Source organism: Lepidothrix coronata, unplaced genomic scaffold, assembly GCF_001604755.1.
Source record: "Lepidothrix coronata isolate B3197 unplaced genomic scaffold, Lepidothrix_coronata-1.0 Scaffold107, whole genome shotgun sequence".
In the NCBI taxonomy this organism is placed as follows: Eukaryota; Metazoa; Chordata; class Aves; order Passeriformes; family Pipridae; genus Lepidothrix; species Lepidothrix coronata.
This window is the reverse complement of record NW_016690287.1, coordinates 3,178,618-3,202,163: the sequence shown is the minus strand read 5'-3', so window position 1 is coordinate 3,202,163 and position 23,546 is coordinate 3,178,618. Positions and strand designations below refer to the sequence as shown.

At 42.1% G+C, this 23,546-nt stretch overlaps 1 protein-coding gene and 1 pseudogene across 1 annotated transcript in view; both read left to right on the top strand.

The window, feature by feature from the left end:
- The window catches only part of LOC108501726 (ubl carboxyl-terminal hydrolase 18-like), a 14,128-nt gene extending 10,241 nt beyond the window's left edge, over positions 1-3,887 (top strand). The window contains exons 5-10 of the mRNA XM_017823917.1: positions 368-398; positions 553-648; positions 1,649-1,819; positions 2,553-2,684; positions 3,092-3,141; positions 3,648-3,887. Of these exons, the coding sequence (XP_017679406.1) occupies positions 368-398; positions 553-648; positions 1,649-1,819; positions 2,553-2,684; positions 3,092-3,141; positions 3,648-3,735 (568 nt within the window). The 3' untranslated portion in view covers positions 3,736-3,887. The remainder of the gene's footprint in view (positions 1-367; positions 399-552; positions 649-1,648; positions 1,820-2,552; positions 2,685-3,091; positions 3,142-3,647) is intronic.
- A 6,547-nt stretch (positions 3,888-10,434) lies between these two features.
- On the top strand, positions 10,435-20,324 carry LOC108501725 (annotated as a pseudogene).
- The last annotated feature ends 3,222 nt before the right edge of the window (positions 20,325-23,546 follow it).

Sequence of the window (23,546 nt, the reverse complement as noted above, 5' to 3'; positions counted from 1 at the left end):
TACTCTGTAACAGACTCAAAGACTCAAACTACGCAGTGATGTGTACCTGTGAGACCTTAGATACCACAGTGAGGTGCCCTAGATGACTTGGAATCCCTGGCCAGACACACTGTGTTTGCCCAGTGCAGTGGTCTTTCACTGTTGAATCAGTGCTGCAGATAGAGCAGTGCTGGTGACTGTGTCGGTGCTGCCACAAATATAGTGGATTTTTGAGGTGCCAGTTCACCATTGGACCACCTGACCCCTTTATACTTTTTCATCATTACTCTTTGAAAACCTCTAAATCTTTGAAGTAGGTATAAAAGACACGTGTGGATCAACATCTTCTTTGCGAAAAATGTGGTACTCCATTTTTTTTCCCAACTAGTGCAATCACAATAGCAGCTAGGAAAAATGGGGTACCTTTTTTTAGGCTGCTGGGCAGTCTTTTGTCCTTTGAATAAAATATGCCTTCTGTAGTTTTGTTATTTGTTTGTACTCTGTGAAATAAAGTAGAAATAGAAACCCAGCTTGAAGGAATTCAGTTGAAAGAAATCTCCCCTGTCTTCATAGGAGGACTGTTTACAGTACTTTTTCCATCCAGAAGAGCTGACTGGTCAAAACATGTGTTTCTGTCAACAATGTGGAATGAAAACACCTTTTTTGAAGGTAATCAGAGAATTATTTTCCCATAAGTCTCTCACACAGAGAAATTCCTTTAGGACTGGGAAGGGTGGGGAAAGGACTCAACCATATCAGTTTAAGAGGAGATCAACAACTCAGATTTGTCAGCACAGAAGTATCAGCAAGGTATAAACCACATGCATCTTTCCTCCTGTTAGGAAATTTCCTGCTGTAGACATAGCTCTTGCTATAAAGGATTTAATGAGTTTTACTCTAAGTCACTGAGAAGAGGAGCTTCTTTTGGTTTATTCTGTGTGTGCACTGTGGGCCTTTACACTGCTGCGTAGCTGCTGAGGTGGACAAAAATATGTTACTTGAACTGTGCATACACCTAAAAGTAGGATACTGTAGGATGATTTCCTTTCTTCCCTGCTCTCCACTGGGCTCCCTATTTTTCACAGTATCAGTCTGTGCCAGATGATGAATTAGCTGTTTCATGAAGAGGGAAGTGCATTAAAGAGAGCAGCGTGAGGGAGAATGCCTTAGCACAAGGCTTAGAGGGAACTTCCCACAACATTTTCACTGTTGGGCTGCCTCTGAGGCCACAATGAATCCATGTGTCTTAGTGGCAGCCGTGGCAGCAACAGGCAGTGCTGGAAGAAATGAGCTGTCAGCTTGACATCCTTCACGGAGCTCCAGTGGTCACATGTCACAAAAAAGTTGGCTTGCCTCTCCTCACCCTACCTACTGCTACCCATCTAGGGTTAAGAAAGCAGATGAGAAATGAAGCAGCCCTTGACACACCCGAGGCTGGGTGCTGATCACACTGAAGCTGAGAAACTTGGTTATCACAGCTCCATTATGTGTCTTGTGTGCAAATGGGCTACAAAGGTTTGGCATCTGCTGTGTGGTGCAATTGGCAGCCATTCACTTGTAGCACTGACTTTTCTCCATGCTATATGCACTGGGTGCCAATGGCTGTTTCCAGCCTACCTCCCCAGGGTTTATTCCTTAGTTTTCAGTCACATTATTTATTGTTTTACAGAGCATGAAGCTCGTCTATCTGCCACAGACTCTGACCATACACCTAAAGCGCTTCTGCTTCGAAAAATCATCCTACGCGCACAAGCTCAGTCACTATCTCCCATTCCCACGGGACCTTGATTTCAATGGAGTCTTGACGGAAAATCAGTGCCAAGCAGATGTCAATGAAAAGGTGAGATACTCCTAAGGCTGTCTAAAAAAGAGAAGATTTTCTTCTTCTCTCTGCTCAAGTCTCATAAAATTTTAAGAGATCACACCAGTACTTACCTGATTTCAAAGTGCCTGTCTTAAAAATCTATGTCTCAGACATCTTTCACCTGTGTCTGGTGTTGCCTCACATCCCATGGTTTTAACTGGTTCAGTCATTATTCAGCATTCTGTGCTCAGAGTAAATCACCAAAAGCACAATAACTGGAGCTTCCTGCCATAAGGACAAAAACCAGGCTTTACATATCTCACCAGTCCAAGGCAGGGGAACTCCATTCCTGGTATTTCCCATGCAGTGTTGTTGGCCACAGAGTTGAGTTTAGCAAGGAAACAACAGCTTTGCCAAGCAGATGAGAGTGATCTGCCCCACCGTGGATCTGTCCCCCTTACTGTGAAATAAAAAGGGGAAATGTGGCAATAGCAAAAGTCACCAGTGTGGTGTTGTCTGTAGTGTAGCTCCTTTGCTATTCTTCTACCTTTTTCACATTCCTGAGATCTCCAGGGAGGCTGCCAGCCCATAGCTGGCAGGCTAAACTATGAGGGTAAGAGCAAAAAAGGCAGGATCCTCAAGGGTAATCTGCTCTTCTTCCTTTCTCCTTGCAAAATCCACATCCTTGTTGTCCTGGATGCTGCTTCTCTTCAGTCAATGGCAAATGAGAATTACTGCACTAAAAGTTACTCTTTGTGTCTCTTTGCAGGCTACCTGGCAGTATGGCCTTTTTGCCGTCGTTGCTCATTCAGGATCAGCTAGTTGTGGACATTACTGTGCCTACATTCAAAGCCTCACAGAGTGTAAATGGTATTGCTTTAATGATTCTCAGGTTTGCCAGGTGAGGAGATCAATCCACGTTTCTTTTTGTACTTTCCCGACCTCTCCTCCAGATCTTACTCAGTCTGACTGACTGCTAATTAAAGAGAACCAGGAAAAGAAACTGAAGCTGCAGAGCTTTGTGCACCTCTGCTGCAGGCTCTTGCTTCTGCACCAAACAAGGCCTCAGTTTCTGCTTTGTGACTTGCAAAAGCAGCCATTTGATGTATACCCCTACTTTATGTACTCTACTGTGTTAGAAGAGGAACTGTTTTCCCTCGTAAAGCAGTAAACCAATTTATTAAAAGGTGCTTAGTTCCTGGAAGTGCCACTTACACCACTCTTATGAGAACTGGTGCGCTGGTATCACAACGTGTCCGTCTCCTAAGAGTTTTTACCAGCCTCCTCTTGTGTGTTTTTCTTCTCTAGGTATCATGGGATGATGTTAAATGCACCTATGGACATTCCAACCTCCACTGGTATGCAAACATATCTCTGTTTTTACCTAATGCTGCTCTGGACTTTGGAATGAGGGTAGCAAAGAGAGGGAAGATAGACGGTTTGAATTGCATATTGCCTGGGATGTAGTGGGGATGCAGGAGAGCAGAAGAGGCATCCTTGTATTCTGGTTGCTCTGATGGGCCTGCATATGACTATACTGGGAGCCTCCAGGGTTACTGAGTAGTCACAAATGGGGCTGGCTGCAGTTAGATACGTCAATCGGGATTTTTCCATGCTTTTTGTTTTGATGCATCATAAGAAAATAGCTTATGAGAGGGGGATATTATAAGAGGGAGATAATCCCTCCTATAAGCTAAAGTGCTGACAGGGAGTCAGCTTTATATGCTCTCTCAGGAACACTGGAAAGGGTCAGCTTAGTTGATCCAAACCACAAAAAGCTGGGCAGGAACAAACCTGGGAGGTTACTTGCAACCTAGATCTTCAAACATATACGTCGCATTTTGCTTTTTCTTTGCCTCTACAGGGGAGAAACGGCCTATCTCTTGATTTACATGAAAAAACATCCTCAGCAGCCCTATCCAGGACTATCAGAGTGTCTGGGAAAGCTGTGAGTTGTCCATGGAGCTCAGCACCTCTGTGCAAGAGTGGACATGCACAAATGTTCCATGAGAAAGACATTTTGCACTCAGCGACCTCTATGTTCACATTTATTTATGAAAAACACTCAGCTAGAAGAAGGATCTAAGAACTGTTGCAACTAAAACTTTTTCTTTCATGTATTTTTTATATTTATGTGATTCTACATATTCATTTCATCTTTAAGAGATAGTGAGTTAGTCCTTGTCTCTGCTGACTTAGCAGTTTCCTTAATGCTGATGCCTAAATTCCCATACAGGGGAAGTGTTTGGCCTGAAAACCTGTGTGATATTCCAGAGAGGTGTGTGGTATGACTGGGGAGCACTGATAGCCATCCCTGACCAGTAAGAGCTTGAGACTTTGCCCTTTTAGCACCATGTGAGATGCTGGCAAGCTGGGCAGGAGACCCCAGAAGTCACCAGAAACATCTGCAGGAAGGATCAAAACCTTTATGCCACATGCCAGTGACTCTTACTCCTTAAAACCTCCCTGAAAATGAGTCACTACAGGGGCTGAGATGTATTTGAAAGTTGGCATCAGCACAATGAGGTGTTTTAAATCAGGAGCTTTTGCAGGAGTTCTGATTTACAAGATGAATTCATATATATTTGTGCAGGTGATTATTGTTTTAACACACATCAGGTGTTTATATGCATTTTCTTTCCTGTAGAGAGGGAAATATTCAGAGTAACAGAGATTCTGAAGCTTATTAGTGATTTTGCACGATGCAGGGCAATATACTGTGATAGGGGAAGTAAGATGCCTTGCTGTGCTTGAACTTTTGGGATTTTCCTTAAGTATTCTTCACCTGGTTGCCAGCTGGAATTGTCTTGCCCTTTTCTTTCCCTTTCTACCCTTGATGTGGGAATGTCCCTCAAGCAGAAAATGTTCTAGAGAGAACAATTGTATAAAGAAAGTGGGTAATTTTTAAATCTCCTGTTGAGTCCCATTACTCTGTGCTGTTGGTTCGACCTGTACTCCCGTGGCAAGACCACACAGAGGGAAAATGTAAAGAGAGCTAGAAAGGAAGGTTGGTCACATGTGATAGCGTGAAGAAGAGTGTTCTGAAGGCTCATCACAAGGCTCCATTGTGAGGAAAGTCAAAAACTTTGATTGTGATGCTTTTAATGCCCTGGTGGCATTAAGTCTTGTAGTACCACATCCTGCGAAGGGATCGAGGATTCCAGCAGTTTGACTGTATCTTTACAAAGGTGCTATTTTTGCAGGACAGAGCACATTTTAAAATTACTAATGTAGATTTAATAGCAGCTGTGTGTAACTTAATTATATTTTGATAGTGATGATGAAGTTCACAAATCATGTCCGTTTTCTGTCGGTATGTGGAAGGCAAATTGAGAAATTTTGGAGCATAGCTATGAAATTACACTTTCATAGTGTAGCAGGTATTTATTTTGCTGTATAGCAAGGTCTGTTATTCTGCTCAGCTCTCTTTTATTTATACTGCTCCTTCTTCATTAAAATATCCTGGTGTGTTGTTTGTCACCAGGATGAGGAATTTTCACTCTATTCACATACAAGAATGTGTCGCAATCTTTCTAAAGCACCTTGCAATGGATGAGTAAGAAAACCAAGTTCCTGTTTGCTTTGTCCTGCACTTTGCCGAAGTGAAGGAGCAGAAAAACAATGCACTTCCAGAAACTGGGAAATTAATGGGTTAAGAGACTGACAAGACACTTCTAGTTAGCTATAACTTGAAATTTGAAAACTTATGCTTATGAAAAATGCCTTAAATGTGTCATAACCTTCCAGGGACGTTAACCATCAAGGAAGCAATTGCAGAGATACATTAAGAATCTTTCCAGTCAGTGAAAAAATATTACTCTCAATGAAAAGTATGAAGTGTTTTTTGAATAAAATACTACGTGATAAATTCCCTAGAAAATGGGTCTTGTGGTTTATTCTTGGTCTGTTGTTCCTAAACACTGTAAATGCAGGTGGGAGGCCACGTGGCACATGCACAGAGGTGAATGCTCAGATTGAGTATTTGGGGTAGAGCTGCTGCTAATATTTAGCTCCAAGAACCAAGAAAAAGCAGCTAAACCTGGTCACTTCACCCTTGTGCTGGAGACACAATGGGTTTGTTTTTAGATTTGCTGTCATGTTTTCAGATTTGCTGTCAAGCTTATATTGCTTCCAGATGCAGGTGGGCCATGGGAGGAGCGGGAGGGTGTGCAAACTGCATGGCAGTTTAAAAACTCAGTTTCAAAAACTCTGCCTGACCTGAGCTGCTTTTGCAAAAAGTCACCTTGGCTGCCTCTGTGTCCACAGCAAAGCTCAGCTGCATACTGGATAAACTGCCCTAGGAGTTTACTTACATCTAAGGAAACCCCCTTTCAGCAAAGTGCCTGGGATTCAGTACTGTACAGGCATAACATGGAGATCAGTGCTAATGTAGAGTCCTTGCCTTGGGGTGGCTACAGGAAACAGCTCCTGCATTTCTGCCAGAAAAAAATCTCCACCACAGAGCCACCACAAAGGAGTCAAGATTATTATTAGTATTAGTGGTAGAAGTAGTATTACCAGTATTATTAGTCCTGTTTGAGTAACTGTGCAAATGAAGCCCAGCACGAATAGCAAGGACTTTGAAAACCCAGATAAAACCAAGAGTACCTGTGTGGAGGGATTATTGTATAGGTCTTGGTAACTCCTTATTTCCACTTTTTGTTTGGTTTAGGATTACCATGGCTTAAGAGAAGGAGCAGTAGCAAATTACACATTCTCTGCTTCACCTCTGACAGACACTTCCTCAGACTGAGATATTCCTCACCTTCAAGAAACACAGAGAAAAACAGAAAAAAAGTAAATCTATATAACAATTATACATCTCACACGTCCAATTTCTAAAATGTCAATATCTTGTAAATACCAAAAATTATACATGAAAGTAAAAGTAAAAAAATAATTTTTGATACTTTACTTCCAGTATTATTTTAGTTTACAAGGGTCATTTATCAACTAGTTTTCATTGGTATTTACACAAAAAAGCTGCACATGAGATCTACGTTTATAAAATACCTACAAAAAAAGCACATTCTAACACAGATTAAAAAACATGGGTTGATAAAACTGTAGTTACTCTAAACTACAATGGAAAGTGTAAAACTTATTAGGACTTGGCATTACTAGTAATTTTAATTGATAATACCTTTACAGATAATTTTGTGGATCACAATGATCTATTGTGTCTGATAGACCCCAAAAGCAAATCTTGTGATGATATTCCTGCACTGAATGACTGTCAAGGGAACTTCTTCCAGTAGAGACCAGATAACAGATCTGATAAGCAGATTCTCTCAGTGGCAGTTTCTACCTGTTTTTCATCTGGGGACAGCTTTACTTTTGCTTTTCTGGCATCCAGAGAGTGCTGGCCCTTTGCCGGCCCCGGCATTTCCTATATCACTGCCTTTTGGGCACTTTTGTCTTACTGGTCTCCTCTCCTTAGAGCCAGGTTTCTGGTCCTGCCTTGACACAGGCCATACCTCTCCCAGGGACATTTTGGGGATGACAAGCCCAAATCATCTTTGCCAGTAACATCCATATGGTATTTCTTCTCCAACACATCTTAGGCTTGAAGCTGTGAGCAGAAAGCAACACTTGCCTAACAAGTGCAAACAGAAACCTCAAACAACCTTTCGAAGGTATTTCATGGAGCAATTTGTTTTTACAAGAGAGCTGTTTAGCTCTGACTCTGCTACTTCCCATGTGGCTGCCTCATATTTCACCAGCTTCAAGTTGGGAGGCTCAATGCTCTTTGCACCTGTCTGTGGAAAGGTGCCCAAGAATCACCAACCCTCTAGAGAGCTTTATAGGTAACAAAAATTTCTGATCTATATGAAGTAAAAACACTGGAAGAGAAATGCTTCTGAGCTAAATCTACTTGATTTAAAGAAAAAAAGTTGTAAGTGCAGCGAAAAACTGAATGAGGACTTACAATGTGAATGAAGACCTTCACGAAGGCTTAAGAAGTGCTTTGTGCTACTGACTGTTTTCCTAAATAGACTCATGACTGAAAATTTGGCAGCAGTTTGATGATGTATGAAAATTTGGGATGCAGTTTGATTATGTATGAAAATGCTTTGCTGTGTGAGAGACTGCCAGAGCAGGGAATGGGATAATGCTCTCCATGTGTGCCTTTGTGACAGGGCAGAGCTGAGGTCGAGAAAGTCCCTCCCATTAGGGCGGTGGCTACACACTGCTAAAGGACACAGACATGAGAGCTGGAAGGGCAGCCTGTTGTTAATCTACATCACTTTCTGCTCTGAGCTGAAGGGAATTTCTTTCTGTCCTTGGTTGCAGACCACCTGTACAGGTATGTTGGCAGCCTCTGTGACCAGGACATCAAAAGGATGATTCATAGAGTCATAGTCATCATGCCTCTCCTCTACGTAACCCATTTTTCTCACAGATAAGGAGAAAACCCACCTAAGTGAATGAAATCTCCATGTAGCAGCCCTGAGCAGTACAGCTGCTGGTTAAACCTTGCTTTTCTTGCAGAATTTAGGCAGACAGGCCTGACTTTTTTTGACCTCAGAAATAAAATTAAAAGGGTTCTCCTTTGGTTTGTCCTAAAGCTGCAGTGATCTGCCCACCTCAGTCCAAATCCTTGGCCAGCTCTGGCTTCAGCTGCCAAGCTGTAGGATGGGGAAATGAGAAGGTCTGAGATATAGGGAGGCCAGGCTACTGGTTGAGGCAGACACAAGCAATGACTTGAGGAAACAAGTGAAAAACTGCTCAACATGCAAAGGTACAAAACCCTAAAGGAAATTTGGTGCTGGAGGACAAGAGTTTGGTACCTCTAGAGACCTGCTGTAGGGAGCAGCAGGGTGGACCCTTGTCCACCTGACTGATGCCCACTGGGGCTCTTTGGGGCTCTGCCATGGGGGTGCTGAATGTGCTCATGCCCAGCCTCGTGGCCTCTTAGGTTTTGTTGATTTTTATCTGTGTTGGCTTCAAACCAACAGGTTTCTGCTTTCAGGTTGAGCATATTCTGCATGCAGGGTCTGCACACAGTAAAAAGTGCCTGAACTAAGTGACCTGCCGTTGGTCACTAGGCATTTGGGGTGCTGCTGCTTGAAACGTTTTTACCCTGGGGCTGGTTTTGTCTGTAAACAGGCAAAGATAGGACAGGGAAGAAAAGGTCCATTAATGGCTGGATAGACAATATCGTATCATATCCTATCACCCATATCTTTAAAATTAACTCCTGCAAAATTCTGGGCAGGGCTCTGAAACCAGGTACCATCCCAGCTCCTTCTGCAGGACCCAGGAGCATCCAAGCTGGGGTCAAACCCACTCTGTGTAAAGAGTTTGGATTTCCTGGAATACGCTGCTGTTCCTACTAAGCCTTATAAAACTGGGTTTTTCCGTTTAGGCAGAAGAGGCTTTATAGTTGTGAACTGTAAAAAAATCTAATGTAGGACAGCACGCATTCAGAAAGGGCCATAAAGTAACAGTAACGTGGTGTCAAGTGACGAGACGCCCTAAGCTGTTTGGCTTCCAAAAAGCGGGTAAATACAGAAAATGCCACAGTGGCTGCTCCAGGATACACAAGTGTAACACAGTGTGCCACATTAATGATCATTAGTCTTGCAGATTTTGTAATTTTGGTTTTGAAGAGTCCCGCAGAACTTACACGATGGGTATTCAAAAGGCAAAGCTTTATTTCTTTCTTACTCCTCTCTCAAGTAGGGAGAACCCGTGCTTATAAGAAATGTGTTGTCCCTGTGGTTCTTGACAAATCTCACTGTGGAAATGTCAAAATGCTTCTAGAGGTTTGTCCTTAATAGTCTAATGGGCATATAATCCCCTGTCCACTTGATTATTTAAATAAATCAAGAAAATTGGATCAAAATATTTTAAATGTGTTGTACAATCAGGTGGTTTGACCTTTGACAATATATTATATCATTATCATATCTTAGGAATGCTAGCATTAATCCTGAGAAACACAGGGAGATTATAAATTAGTGGAAAATCAGATGGGACATTCATTTTCAGTTACTATTCCACCTAAAATATTGTATAATATGGCAAATCATTCTTAGATAAGCCATCGTTCAATCATGGAAGCTGAATGTCAGAGTGAAATATTCTCCATAGCTATGAAGTTCTTTGAACAGATGAAGAAACCCTGGTGAAAACTTAAGTGTGTCTTCAACGAAGATGTTAATTCAGATCCTCAGTGGACTGCTACATCCCTAATCTAAGGATGAAAAGTTTTAAAAATGTGTTGTCTGATATTAGGAATTACTTTTGTATGGTAAGTAAGGACTGGGGAGTTGCAGACTGACAAAGATGGGTGTGATGGAAAACTGAGAAAAAATGTGTGTACAATAGTACATGAATCAAGAGACCACTCATACATATATACATACATACCTACTTACATACATATAAAATATGGGTGCCTGGTGCCTAGGGGATGAAGCAATATTGGGAATGTTTTTAACAATGATCCCTCCTGTGAACAGGTCTGTCCTGAGGCAAACAGCTTTCGGGCTTCTTCTAGCGATGTGTTCATGACAGGTGAGATAAGAAATGTTCTTGGGGCATGTACAAACTCCTCAGCTGCCACTCTTCTTGCAAACAAGCAGAGACTATGTGGTGTACAAAAAGCTGCAACCTCAGCCAATGCAATTTGAGTAATTGCCACGATGAGCTCACTCAATAAATCCACGCGAGGAGCCCGCAATCAGTTTTTAAGTTCTCTGAAGGGTGAGAGAAATCAAAATCCCTGACTCCTCTTGCTTATCATAGCACTTCTGCCTATATTTTCCTTGTCTGGAGCCAGTCAGCAGGCAGGAGGGGGGGGCAAGGTCAATTTAAAAGGTTTTGCAAGGATCCAGTCCTTGCCTGCAGTGCTGGAAGATTGTACATGGCCACTTACCTGGAGCTGCCCACCCATGTAAGGATGCCCATCCTGGGACTGGGGACCTGCTGGAGCTGGGGACCTCTCCTCATCCTTGTGCCTCTGGTCAGGCAGGTGATACCAGGAGACTGCTGAGAATCACAGTAGACTTTTTCAGCAATCTCCTCTTCGGGTCAGGAAAATGCAGCAAATCCTTTGTGTGGTGTTCCTTGCCTTTTGAAATATTTCACTTAGTGCAGGTATTTATCCCTGCCCCTCAGGAAATCTTATGAGTGATAGTGAAGAACAGGTAGAAGGAGATTTTTCTTAGCCATGGGGAAAAAAATTACATACTACAAAAGTAAAAACTTCTGCCCAGCTTGGGTTGTTTTTTTTTTTGTTTGTTTTGTTTTGTTTTGTTTTGTTTTTTGCTTTTGGCACTGAGTATTAATATCATGTCATGTACGTGTCACCTTTAACGAGTGCATGTGGATCTAGGAACTTAAGTAGCAATGAGTGGATTTGGAAATGGGGATTTACACTAGCTCCTTAGAGCCTGTGAACAAGTTATTTTTATGGCAGTGCATGAGTACACAGCACTTTTGCAGGTAAAGAACCGCCCAAACTATCTTCCTGCAATGTTACCTAATGGACTTTCAATAAGAGATTAGGTTTAAGGATATACTGAATGTAAAAGTAGTCTGGAAATGCACTGAAAATTTTAAGAAACTGATCTTCTTAAGAAAAAAAAGCAGATTTTCCCCCTGAGACTGGAAACAAAATATGTTGAATTACGATTTGCCAACTCCATGAAGCACTTTCCAGTCAGCATAAAAATATCTTATTCTTGTTGTATTTTTGGGTCAGCTGCTGCTAACCAGCACATAACTTATATAAAAAAATGTGACTGAGTTTGTTTAACTCTTTCAGTCTTGATTTTTCTCGTGACAGAGGACACTAGTAGCTAAAGAAGGCTTTAAAAGCCAAAGTGTGCCTTGCGGGGGGCCTCTTAGGGCACCAATGCTGTGATGGATGAGCTCTCTGAAGGAACACGTTAAGCTGCTGATAGCAACTGGTTAGGACTAAACAGAAGGAATATTTTGGACATGCCACCACAATCAATCTCTTGTGTTAATACAGTGAAAACATGGTCCAAACCCCCAGCGATTACTTCTTCAAAGCTATTTAATTTCAAGGTTCCCGCAGCAACTTCAGCATTTTCGTGCTGTAACTGAGCCTCTCCTTTACCCTGCTGCTCTGACTTGAAGCCCTTCTCAGTGAATACCATGTAAAATGAAAAAAAAGGATTATTTTTTTCTGAAAAAATCTCGTATTACAGAATTTTATGTAACCACAGAGTATGTTGTTTCCTTTGCTCTCCACCAACTCTTCCACTCAAAAGCGATGCCGATCACTCCTGCATGGCAGTTTTCCCAAGCTACATAATGCCTAGGATTTGGCCACCATTAGCCTGCTTCCCCATGCCACCCTGGGAGCTGCAGCATTCACAAGTAGGAAGGGGTGGGATGGGGAAAGGGGCTGCAAAAAGGAAGACTTGTAAAACTTTAAAACTGGCTGTTTGGTTGTGTGCAGCCCTGGGGGGAAAAAATTGCTGCATTTTCTATGTGGGTTTTTTTGTTGTTGTTCATTTAAGTGAACCAACCAAACACCCTTTGATTGGAAAAACTTGGAGAAGTGAAATCATAAAGAAAAAAAGGCGGGGTTGTAATGAAGTTTAAATGTAGGAGGTGGTCATAATTTTGAATCATGGTTCTGTTTGGAGTGCCATTTTCTGGATTCAGCCATCAAACAACTATTTGGTCTCTCCAAGCCAAGATTCTGAAGTGATTTACTTTGTTATTAAGTAGCATGGCTGTGTATTTTACCCAGGAGGTGGCACTGTCTGTAGTGTTTTGCATCCTCTCACCTCTCTGTCCTGTGCCAACAAGAGAGGGATTGTTTGTGTGCAGGGCCAGCACACATTCCAGAGGTGATTCCTTTCCTCATGTCACCACTAAAATTGCCATTAATTTCGGGGAAAATAAGAACTTATTTCAAGATAGCCTAGAGTCTGAAAGTGAACGGTCAACCCTTAGAAAAGGGCAGATCAGCTCAGGCAACTTGTCAGTGACTCCCTTCACCATCTTATTTCAGAAAACTAATGAAAGCAAGATCCAGACTGGAACACCTCATCGGTTGAGGGTTTAAAGTCTCCAGATTTGGAGAAGAGCAAACTTCTTAATCTGATATTTACCAAATTACTGACTTCTCTTCTGGTTTCAGTCTCTCCAAGGAACAGTGAGAGTTGCAGTGAAGTTTGCCATCGATGCTGGGTACTGCCACTTGGATTGTGCCTGCGTGTACCAGAATGGGAGTCAGAGTGGAGATGCACTGTGAGAAAAAACTGAGGAGGGGGTTGTGAGGCAAGAAGACCTCTTTATTGTCAGTAAGGTATGTCCTTGGATAACGTGTCTCACATGAAGCCAGCTCTCAGAACGAGACACAAGGTCCCAACCTGCAAAGTGTCAGGGGATGAAGATGCTCCGGGAATTAACTCCTCTCTCTCACGGCAAAGCAATTTGTGGCTGGGGGGAAGGAATAGGTCAGCCCTTGAAAAATAAAAGGCTTGATCTGAGGGTGATTTTTTTTTATAGTCCATGTCCATTGTCAGCCATGGAGACAGGAACTGAGGCCGTGCTCTCGGTTGCCTCCAAGATAGGAAACAGAGCTATTGTATTCGTGGTCACTCCTGCTGTGCTGTTGGCCTCAGCCTGTTAACTCCTGTATGTTATGCTTTGTTTTGTTTTTTCCCCCCAACAACAATGGTAAGAAAAATAAAGTAACTTCTATCTGCTGGAACCTGGCAGATTGATTTTCACCAGGTTCACTTTTTTTCTTTGTTTTAATTGTTGCAATAATTGTTGGAATGTTAGAGTATCCCATTCTCATTTTATTTAGTTGACAGTACTGAAATAAAATAAGGTGCACAAAAGTGGCACTCCCTCAAGATGAGAAGCTTTACCATACTCTCTCTGTGCCTGTGCTGCATGTTTCCCTGCCAGGGATGCTCATCCATAGTGAGGGCAGGAGAGCAGTTCCCAGGATTTGCATTACCCCCACAGCTGTTGTCCACCTTCCTTGGTGAAGGAGGCATGCCAGAAAACACTTGCTGCCCTCCAGCTGGATTATTTGGATGTCTACCTGATGCACTGGCCCATGGGATCCAAGGTATTGTGACTTTAACTCCTGGGAGCCATCTGTCAGAGCTCTGCCCCTTTTGCCTTTGGGAACAGAGGTGCCTTTAGTCTTTTCTAATGAGGAGTGTCATTAAACCTCATTAGGACATAATGGGACATAATGATAAACCTCTGCACTGAGTGACCAGGAGGAAAGGTGCTTAAATTAGGCCTTGTAGTACAAAAATCACCTTATTTTACCCTGCTCACCATTTCCATGTCATGCATCAAATTACCATCCAGATCACATTCATCTTAAAGCGTGGGGTTTAGCTGTCATTTGCTTATCCAGATCAAACAGTTGTGAATTATTTAGTTCCTATTTTTCTCTTCTCTCTGTGCCCCCAGCTTAAATAAATCCTTGTTTCCCTATTGTGTCACATCTTTGGCCTTCCCCCAACCTGACTGAGGCACACAAAACTGTCTGCCCTTCCTCTGCCTGCAGGACAGATTCTCAAAAGGCAGATTTTCTTGAAGATTACTCTGTTGGTACAGATTAAGGGTTTTGGCCACATCTCACCCCAACACAAACATAAATCAGGATATCCAGCGTGTCTCAAGCTCCACTCACTTGCTCAATTTCTAAGTGATTTCCTTAACTACTTACAATTCTGCCTATCTTAAACTCACTTTTCTTTTGTGACGAGAGGCAGGAGAGGAGCCATTTCCTGCAGATGGAAATGGCATGATCATTCCCAGCAATACAGATTTTCTGGATATGTGGGAGGTACATTCACTGACAGGCTGAAAAATTCTTGCTAGTTTGCAATAACAGCCCGAAAACTTTAAACTTTCCACTTTGGGAACTGTTCTGAGAGAATTTCCAATATAAAGTATTTCAGATTGCTGATTTCTCTTAGCTTCCTTTTTTGTGCCACCTTGCCAAAATTTACGTATTTTTATGTCTACTGCTTACCAAACTGGCTTGCTGGGCATGGCAAGAGGAAATCTTTGACAGTGTGTGTACCCTGCAGTGCCTTGAGCTGACGTGCTGTCACTTCAGTCCCCATTCCACTCTCTGAGCATTTTTTGGTGGCTTTAGTTGTAGTCATGCTCATCTCTAGTTGCACCTGAGCTGTCCAGGCCCCAGGAAAGCCAACACGCCTCTGCCAATGTGCCCAGAGAACCCAAATTTCCTGCTCTAGAAAGCAGTGGAACTTGGCCAAAGTCCTTTGCTAAAGCTCTCTGTGCAACAAAGGCACAAGCACAGGCTGCGTGGGAGACAGGGCTTGGGTGCAAGCTCAAATTCCTGCTTGGCTGATGGTTTGAGCTTCCTTTCCCCTCCACCCTCACCATGTGCTAGCACAGCCAGGTACAGAATCACAGGATATTCTGCATTAGAAGGGACCCACAAGGATCACTGAGTTTAACTCTTAAATTAATGGCCTATATAGAGGTCAAACCCTCAACCTTGGCATTATTAGCACCAGGCTCTAACCATCTGAGCTAATCTGAGGGTTGGTCAAAAGAAGAATCACAGCACATGCTGAGCTGGAAGGGACCCACAAGGATCATTGAGTCCAACTCCTGGCCCTGCACAGGACCATCCCCAAGAGTCACACACCATGTGCCCAACAGTATTGTCCAAACTCTTCTTGAACCTGTCAGGCTTGGTGCTGTGACCACTTCTGTGGGGAGCCTGTTCCAGTGCCCCACCAGTATCCACTCTCTGGGTGAAGAACCTTTTTCTAATGTCTAACCTAAACCTCCCCTGACACAACTTCAGGTCATTCTCTGAGGTCCTGTCACTGCCCGTTCTGTTCCTCTCACAAGGAAGTTGTAACTGCAATGAGGTCTCCCCTCAGTCTCCTCTTCTCCAGCTGAACACACCAAGTGTCCTCAGCCGCTCCTCATATGGCTTCAAATCAAGGTCCTTCACCATCTTTGTTGCCCTCCTTTGGATGCTCCCTAATAGCTTAATATCTTTCTGCACACAGTACTCAAGGTGAGGTCACACCAGTGCAGAGCAGAAGGGGACAATCACCTCCCTCAACTGGCTGGTGATTCTTTGCCTGATGCCCCCAGCACATGGTTGGCCCTCCTGGCTGCCAGGGCACTGCTGACTCATATTCAACTTGCCATCGACCAGAGTCAGAAGAATTCACTGATGCTTTTTCCTTCTGTCAGGTGAGCAGTAAGGCACATTTTTATTGCTTAATTGAAGGAGAAAACTGGGCATTTCAGGCTCTTACTTATGACAGAAACTTCAAATAAAAATGATTTCTGCTTTGGAAGAGGGATATTTTCTGCCCTTGAAGGCTGGTAGTAGATTATTTTCTCCCGTTTCTGTTCTGCTGGAGGTGCCAATCTAATTAGGGCTGTCTGGCTGTTTTATTGTTCATTAGTGTGAAAGAAAATAGGCAGTGGTGGTGGAACACAGCTCTGCTTATACTATAATGCCACAGCTGAATGGTACATCTCCCTTGGGAAATTAATGAGTGTTGATGATCAGGTATCCATCCTGCCCTAGCTATCCCAGAACAGCTCCTTGTCAAGCTGCACTGTTCCAAATGATGAGCTTTTAATTATGGGATAATTATTTTGTTAGCTGAGGAATTACCCTAAAATAATCTCTTTTATCTATAAGAAGAAGGTCTGCCTGGGGATAATATTTCAAAATAGTCATATTCTACTGAAATATTAGTAGTTGTTCATCTTAAATAATGCTGCTGTTTATCTGTATGATGACACAAGATGTGAGAGCTTGAGTCTGACCAGAGCCCCACTGTTCATGTACTGCACTAATGGCACAGCACAAGAGGACCCCAGTCATGATAATTTTTACCACTGAAGTCTTTGTGCAGGCATTTTTTCCGCATTAAAAAAAAAAAAAGTAGGTAGTCTGATTCTGTAGTGTTTCTAGGCTAAGGAAGAGCTGGTGGATGTGGAAATAGTGAAGGCTATTGAAGTCTCCAACTTACACTGCAAACTGACAGACTGGCTCCTGAGAAAACCAGGCCTAAGACACAAACCTGAAATAATCAGGTAAATTGTTCTCCAGCTCCTCAGTACTGACATCATACCTGTCTGGGGTGCTGCACTACTGACAGAACAACTCTGGCAGTAAAAAATACCTTCTCTGTTAAGGCTGTGCTTTTCCATACCTGTGTGGGAATATACCTGTATTTGGCTAAATCGTAAAGCAACAAGAAGCACAGAACATCTTGTGCCTGTCCTTGTGCAGGAAGCCACAGTCACACAAGCCTGTGGCAACCCTGGGGTGACAGTGCAATCTTTGCCTTTCTTCTGGCTGCAAGCACTGAGCTCTGCAATGGAGAACTCCTACAGCTCCTAAGGAAAAAGGCTGCGTGAATAGACAGGTCCAGGGATGGGATGACATGAGGGTTGGGTGCTTCAGTGGATGTGCACAACTGGACCTTGGAGCCCACTGATACAGGGCCTGTGAGAGGTCACGAAAAACGAGGTGGGCAGCTAGAAAGAGAAACTAATGTGTAAAGATTGGGCCTTGTTGGAGGCAGTGCTGGGAAGAAGGGGAACTGATCCGAAACCCTGGCTAACTCCCTTAAAAACCCCATAGCAGCAAAAGAACCACCTTTTCAAAGCTGATGCGGGGCTTAGTAGGTCACTATAGTGATGCTAAACCTTAAAGTACCTTCTGCTTCTGAGAGGTGAAACTTAACCTTTATTTTTATTTTTTTTTTGTAGATTGAGAGTCACCCATCTTCCTCAGGAAGAGCTGATTAAGTTTTGCCAATCCAAAGGGATCTCTGTCCCTGCATATTGTCCCCTTGGAGCCCCCCACCAGCTGTGGTTGTGAATGTTTTGTGAGATTTCTTTCTTAGAGGTAGATTGGAGTCAATGCACTAAACCATTCTTAGGATGTGGATGAACCCTCACAGAGTAAAACTAATGTAAATTAGAAAAAGATTTACTACTCAGTTAAACATCTCACACACAGAAACTTCTCTCACACTTACTGTGATATTCTGTCACTAACTGCTGTTACTGCAGTTTCATATTTAGAAGGATCAACTGGTTGATGAAAGCAGTGAAGAGAATTCTTAATTGAGCTTGGGTGGGCTTATTAAACATATAAGAGAACTTCTGAACTAGAAAAAACCCACAACAAAACCATCAAAAAGCCAAAACAGCAGATGTTTACAAAAATAATACCTTTGCAGTCCTGCTGAGATAAAAGGATTTTCAATAGAGGACCTGAAGAAATTTTGCTTTTACTCCAGTCTTCATGGCTTTCTCTAACCTGGGACAGGGTGTTTAGCAGAGCAGCTGTACTTGTGAAGGACAAGATGAAATTTTGGGGATCAAGATCAAAGAAATTCCCAGGCTGGACTAAAATGACCTGTTTTATTAGGAACTACGAATCTTTTCTCATGTGTGCCTCAGTTATAAAAGGAAAAGAATGAAGGCAGGGACTGAAAGAACAAAAAGATGGTAAATTAAAGTGTGCAAGATGCTGCTTTTTTATCATTTCAATAATATTCTTATGCTATAGTGCTTGAGGGAGAAGACAGTGGGCATCTGACTGCTGAAGTCTGCTTTTTATTTTCACAGGTCCAAACCTGAACATATTTCCCTTTTTGATGATCCTCAAACCAAGGAAATCACACTCAAGTACAATAAAACCCCAGCTCAGGCTGGTCACAGTATTTTCCCTGGTGACATGCAGTTTTCCCACTTGGGCTAAAGTAACTATTTACACAGGTATCATGGAAAGCTGAGCTCCAGCTGCGCCTCATACACATTTTAATGCTTTAAAAAATATTCTCTCTGCATTAATTTTAAGGATGAACAGAAGATTACCAATGGCTCTGGGGGCTTTAATGGGTGCACTGGCCCCTTCTTTGCACAACATCCCTGCCAATCCTGAACTCTTGCTCAGTGCACTCCCACGTTGTCACCGCAGCTTCAGAGACTGTTAAGGATTTAACGAGCTCATGTAATAATTAGGAAGGGTTTATTATAGTGCCTCTCCTGTGTGAGCCATCTCTGACTACCAGTAGAGCTATTCCATGTAGCCACACAGGCACATATGGTTTTTGGCTTTCAGAACACAGGCAGCACTTCTCTGTTTCTATCTGTTCTGACACATGCTTACCCCGGCTTCAGATTTAAAGAAACATGCATATAATTCCCAAAGCTGTCAACATAAGCATAATGAAGAAAATTTTAAGGTAAAAGGTACCTTACAGAAATATTAATGGTGTTAAAACTTCATACATGAAAAAAACCTACTCTGCCAGTGGCACAAAGTATCCCTTTCACAGTCAGAACTGGCAAAACCTTTTGTCTGTCAGTAACCTAACCAAGTAGGTTACTTCCCTATGAATGCAAAAAAATTACTTTAAAAGGAGCCAAGTCTTCTTCATTAGAACATAGTGAGATGATGCAATTAGACCCCACCAGCACTGTAACTTTATGACATTTATTCATTGCTCTCCACAAATGTGTCTATTGCACACTTCCTAGGGCTTCAACCTGTTTTTGGTATTTTTTCTGCAAATGATCTTGTCTCTTTGCAAACTGAAGTAACCCAACTGTTTGGGAGCTTTTTTCAGGTGTTTGACTTTGAACTGACCAAAGAGGAGATGGAAATTGTCCTTGCTTTCAAGATACCATATCTGTGCATTAAGCAAGTATCTCCTCCTCCTCCAGGCTTTAGCAAGACTGGATTATCGTTGGATGTCCTCTAAACAGATATTATTTGATAGTCCCACTGGAAAATAAAAAGAGAGGGAACCTTTACCTCCTCACATCCATATCTGCTGGAATCCAGCAACTGAGTTTATTAGACCATTGCCCATTCTGTACAGGTTGGTAACACTGGAATTTCTGCAGGCACACTGTGTGTTAAGGCATCTTGTACTGGATGCATACCAAACTGCTATCTGAAAATCAAAATCAGCTGGAAATTCCAAAATAAATAAGTGGCAATATTTTTTGTTCTGTTTTCTTTGGCTCCTTTACATAAGGGATAGCCAGTGTAAATAAACTCCATTTTAAGAATGAGAGTTGTAAGTGTTTTTGAAGTGAAGAGCTGTGCCTATGTACTCATGCCAATGTTATTAAAGCAGTGTCCAGATAACAGAATGGTTAGATACAGACTTACCAAGATGTGCAATTTATTCTGTTTTCCTGGGTTACCCACTTACCTAACAGCACACTGTAGGCTTGGGAGTTCACAAGAGAGCTGTTTAGTATCTCAGGGAAGTTTGGCAATTTCAGCTAAGCAAAAGATACTTTATCCTTTGAGAACGAGGTCACTGATACATGTGAAGGTTACCAAGCATTCACTTCCACTGCCCTGTACACTAAGCAGACACACGTGTTTTTACTGTAGTTCACAGTTTTAGTTTCTAGATGCAAAAATCACAAGGACTATCCTTTTTTTGGAAGATTAAAACAGACACCATCTTCAGATCCTCCAGGGGTTGGGACTGTATATTGTTGTTTTAAGCAATTTGCAATACGTGGTGTATAAATTCATGATAGAAGTGGAATATGTAGTATAATATGGGAGAAGGTAGCTCACAGGCATTCTGAAAAGTAATCTTTGAGCCTGAATGCATTTACTTCACTTATTATCAACCATAGTTATATCAGTCCTCTATCTGTACCTTTGCTCTGCTCTTGTAACACAAGTCTCAGTTGCAGCAGAATGTATATTCTCTTATCATTTAGTAGTGATAAAAAAAGTTTAATAAAGCTGTGTCTTCGGGATTTATGAAAAGCAGTCTTTGTCATAAATAGAAATCCTGACAAAGTTTATAGAAATTTAGATTCTCCTACTAGTATTATTAGACAGAAGGTCAACACATACACTATCTTTCAGTTGTCAACACAAGACAATCCATTCAACATCAAAAGATCTTTATGAGATAAGGCAACATGCTGCTTGAGATTCTTAGTTCAGTAATTTTAGTGTAACAGACTGAAAACTCAATTAATTATGATTCAGGAGCTCTTAATGAGGTTTTATATTTATGAACTGCTAAAAACTAATAAACTAGTAAGAGATTTGTATGTTTGGTTTATAGTATCATCAAGAGTATATAAATACTGCCTTTATCAGTAGAGTGGCTGCACTTAAGATTGTGAATGTCTCCTAGCACATCCAAAGTCTGATAAAGGAGACACAGGAATTATTTTGTTTGGCAACTGTCATATTTAACAAGCACAAAAGTTGGGCAGCTTCATAAAAGCCAATCATAGATTTTCACTTTCCTGTACTGCTCCCTAGATACTGTTTGCTTGTGTTTTGACTCAAAGGATGCCAAGGGATGCTGTTTTCCCTGGTAAAAGAAAAAAAAAAAGTCAGTGCTGCTGCAGCCTATGCTGGTGTTTTAATGAGGCATCTGTTAATCACAAATTCCTGCTCTTGAACTCTTGCACATGACTCAAAACTCCTGTACATGCTTTAGGCTCTTCCAGCCCAGTAGAACAATGTGAATCAGCACTGCCTGCAGAGAGGAAGGACAATTGTGTAATTAAGGTTCACAGTTAGGATACACACCTCATGGATATCCTTTCCCAACTGATTTTCTTTGTAGTTAATAAAGGAAATGACCTATCTCTGAGCTACTTTCGACTTTTGCAAGTTGTTTGAATAACAGGTGCCCTAGAAACAGCAAAGCAATTCCCATCAAATTGGATTTCTTACAGCAACTCTCCTAAAGAAACAGTTCTGAAAAATGTATCAGGAATTGACATCACACAGTTGTAGTGCAGTGCTATGGATAGGAAGGTGCCTGTAACAGGTATTCTCTGGGTTTTTTTCCTCCTGAACATGCTAAACTGAAAAGATCAGTTCCAGGATATCATTCTAGATGCAGTTAGAAAACATACTATATGGAAGGTGATCTGCTTCCAGGCATTGAGCCTGTGGTCAGGTTGTCAATCTGCAGTAGCAGGAGCAATACCCATTTAAGGCTGTAGTGTGCAGCTTATCTTGACATATTTGCTACTTCATAGGAATTTTCTAACAACATTCCAATTTAATCACAGCTATCAGACTTGAAGCTATTTACAGGATGTTTATAGACTGTGGTAGGCAGGAAGTCAGACTAGATGATCACAGCAGCCGTATAATAGTAAAAAATTCAAAACAAGTTAGAAGCCAGAGATTGTGCGTTTGTTTTAGAGACAATAGATCTTTTTCAGCTGCAGAGACTTCAGCGAAGGTATAAGGAGAAGAATTTGGGTGGTGTCAGTTACTGGGGAATAAAAGTGCCTTCTATTCTGCAGCAGAGCTGCAGCCCTATTTACAGTGTGTGCCTTTTCCAGCAGTGTTGCTGCCTCACAGCTACCACAGCAGCAGGCCTGCTGCCATCAGCTGCTCAGGAAGCACACGGGCCAGCTTCACCCCTTCCCCTAACCCCATACCTGTCCCACAAGGGCACTGCTCCAACTGCATCTGCTATCTGTAGAGAGAACACCACAAAGCACGACCTCTGTTGTATGCAGTTTTGTGGATTCCAAAAATCTTCCAGCCTCTTGTGTTTTTTTGCGAGTTCGGACTTTGCTTTACATAGAACCTATTTGCTAAGAAAATAAAAATTGCCATGACAGGCTAGAAACTTGAGTTTCTTTTACTGCTGTGTAACTGCTCTTCTGTTGACTAAAGAAAAACAGGTGTTTTGCTGGTCAGATCATTGCAGCAGAAGAGAGGGGACAAGCTACAACTGTCTTGTGAAGAGCTTCGTTCTGTCAGGGCAGGGACCAGCAGCAAAGGTGTTGCCACACTGACAAGTACTGGAAACTTTCTAGTGTCCATCTTCAGATTCATCAGAACCCTGTGATAATAAGCAAGAATAAGTACACTGATGGCCATTTAACCCACTCCCTTTGTGTGGCTGTGACTAATTTAACTGCACGCGGCTATCGAGGAAGCCTCAAGGCAGTGACAAATCTGTCCCCACATACTTTTCAGTGGCCCATGGAACATTTGCCATTACTTAATTCCCAGGTAGAATGAATGTCTAAAGTGAGGAGCAGATACTAGCAGGGTCCGGCACCACACAGATCTAAAAATGCCAAGGCCATCTCTTGAAGCCAGGAGTGAACATGCCACGCTACCAACAATATGCCTCAAGAAAAGAACATGAATATTGTCTCAGTGTCATGTATGCAGCATAAGGCTAAAGTCACCATGAGCAGTTCTAGGAGTAGAGCAAATTCCTTGAAGGACTAGCAGCTTCTATTCCTGTGTGCCTAGTTCCCTCAGCTTTCTGTTGGAACTACAGTAAGAGGTTTATAGTATCCCCAAATAATTTTCAGTTTCCATCAGCTGTGCAGCAGTGCTTATACCAAACCCAGACATATATCCTTCCTAGTGAGCAGTGAGATTATCTGTGCCACTGGACTGAACCCAGTAAAATGAAAACACCTTAGCTTGGCATTTTGTCTTTGTATTACAAACACATTGTCCCATGACTTGAGCTTTTGATTGTGGAGTTCATGCATTCTGGTAGAATCAAAGGGACTGGGTGAAAAAAAAGTAAAGTGTTAAGTCCATGTTTTAGAGGGAAAACAGGATAACGTAGGTAATGAACAATAGGTTAAACCCCAAACTCTTTGCTTATGATTGCTGCTCAGGGTTTCCATCTACCAGAATTCCAAGCTCTCTCATACTGAGGTCAGTATCATCAAAAAGCACATAGAATGAGAAGCAAAAGAAACAGTAAAATACAGACCTATTTCATTA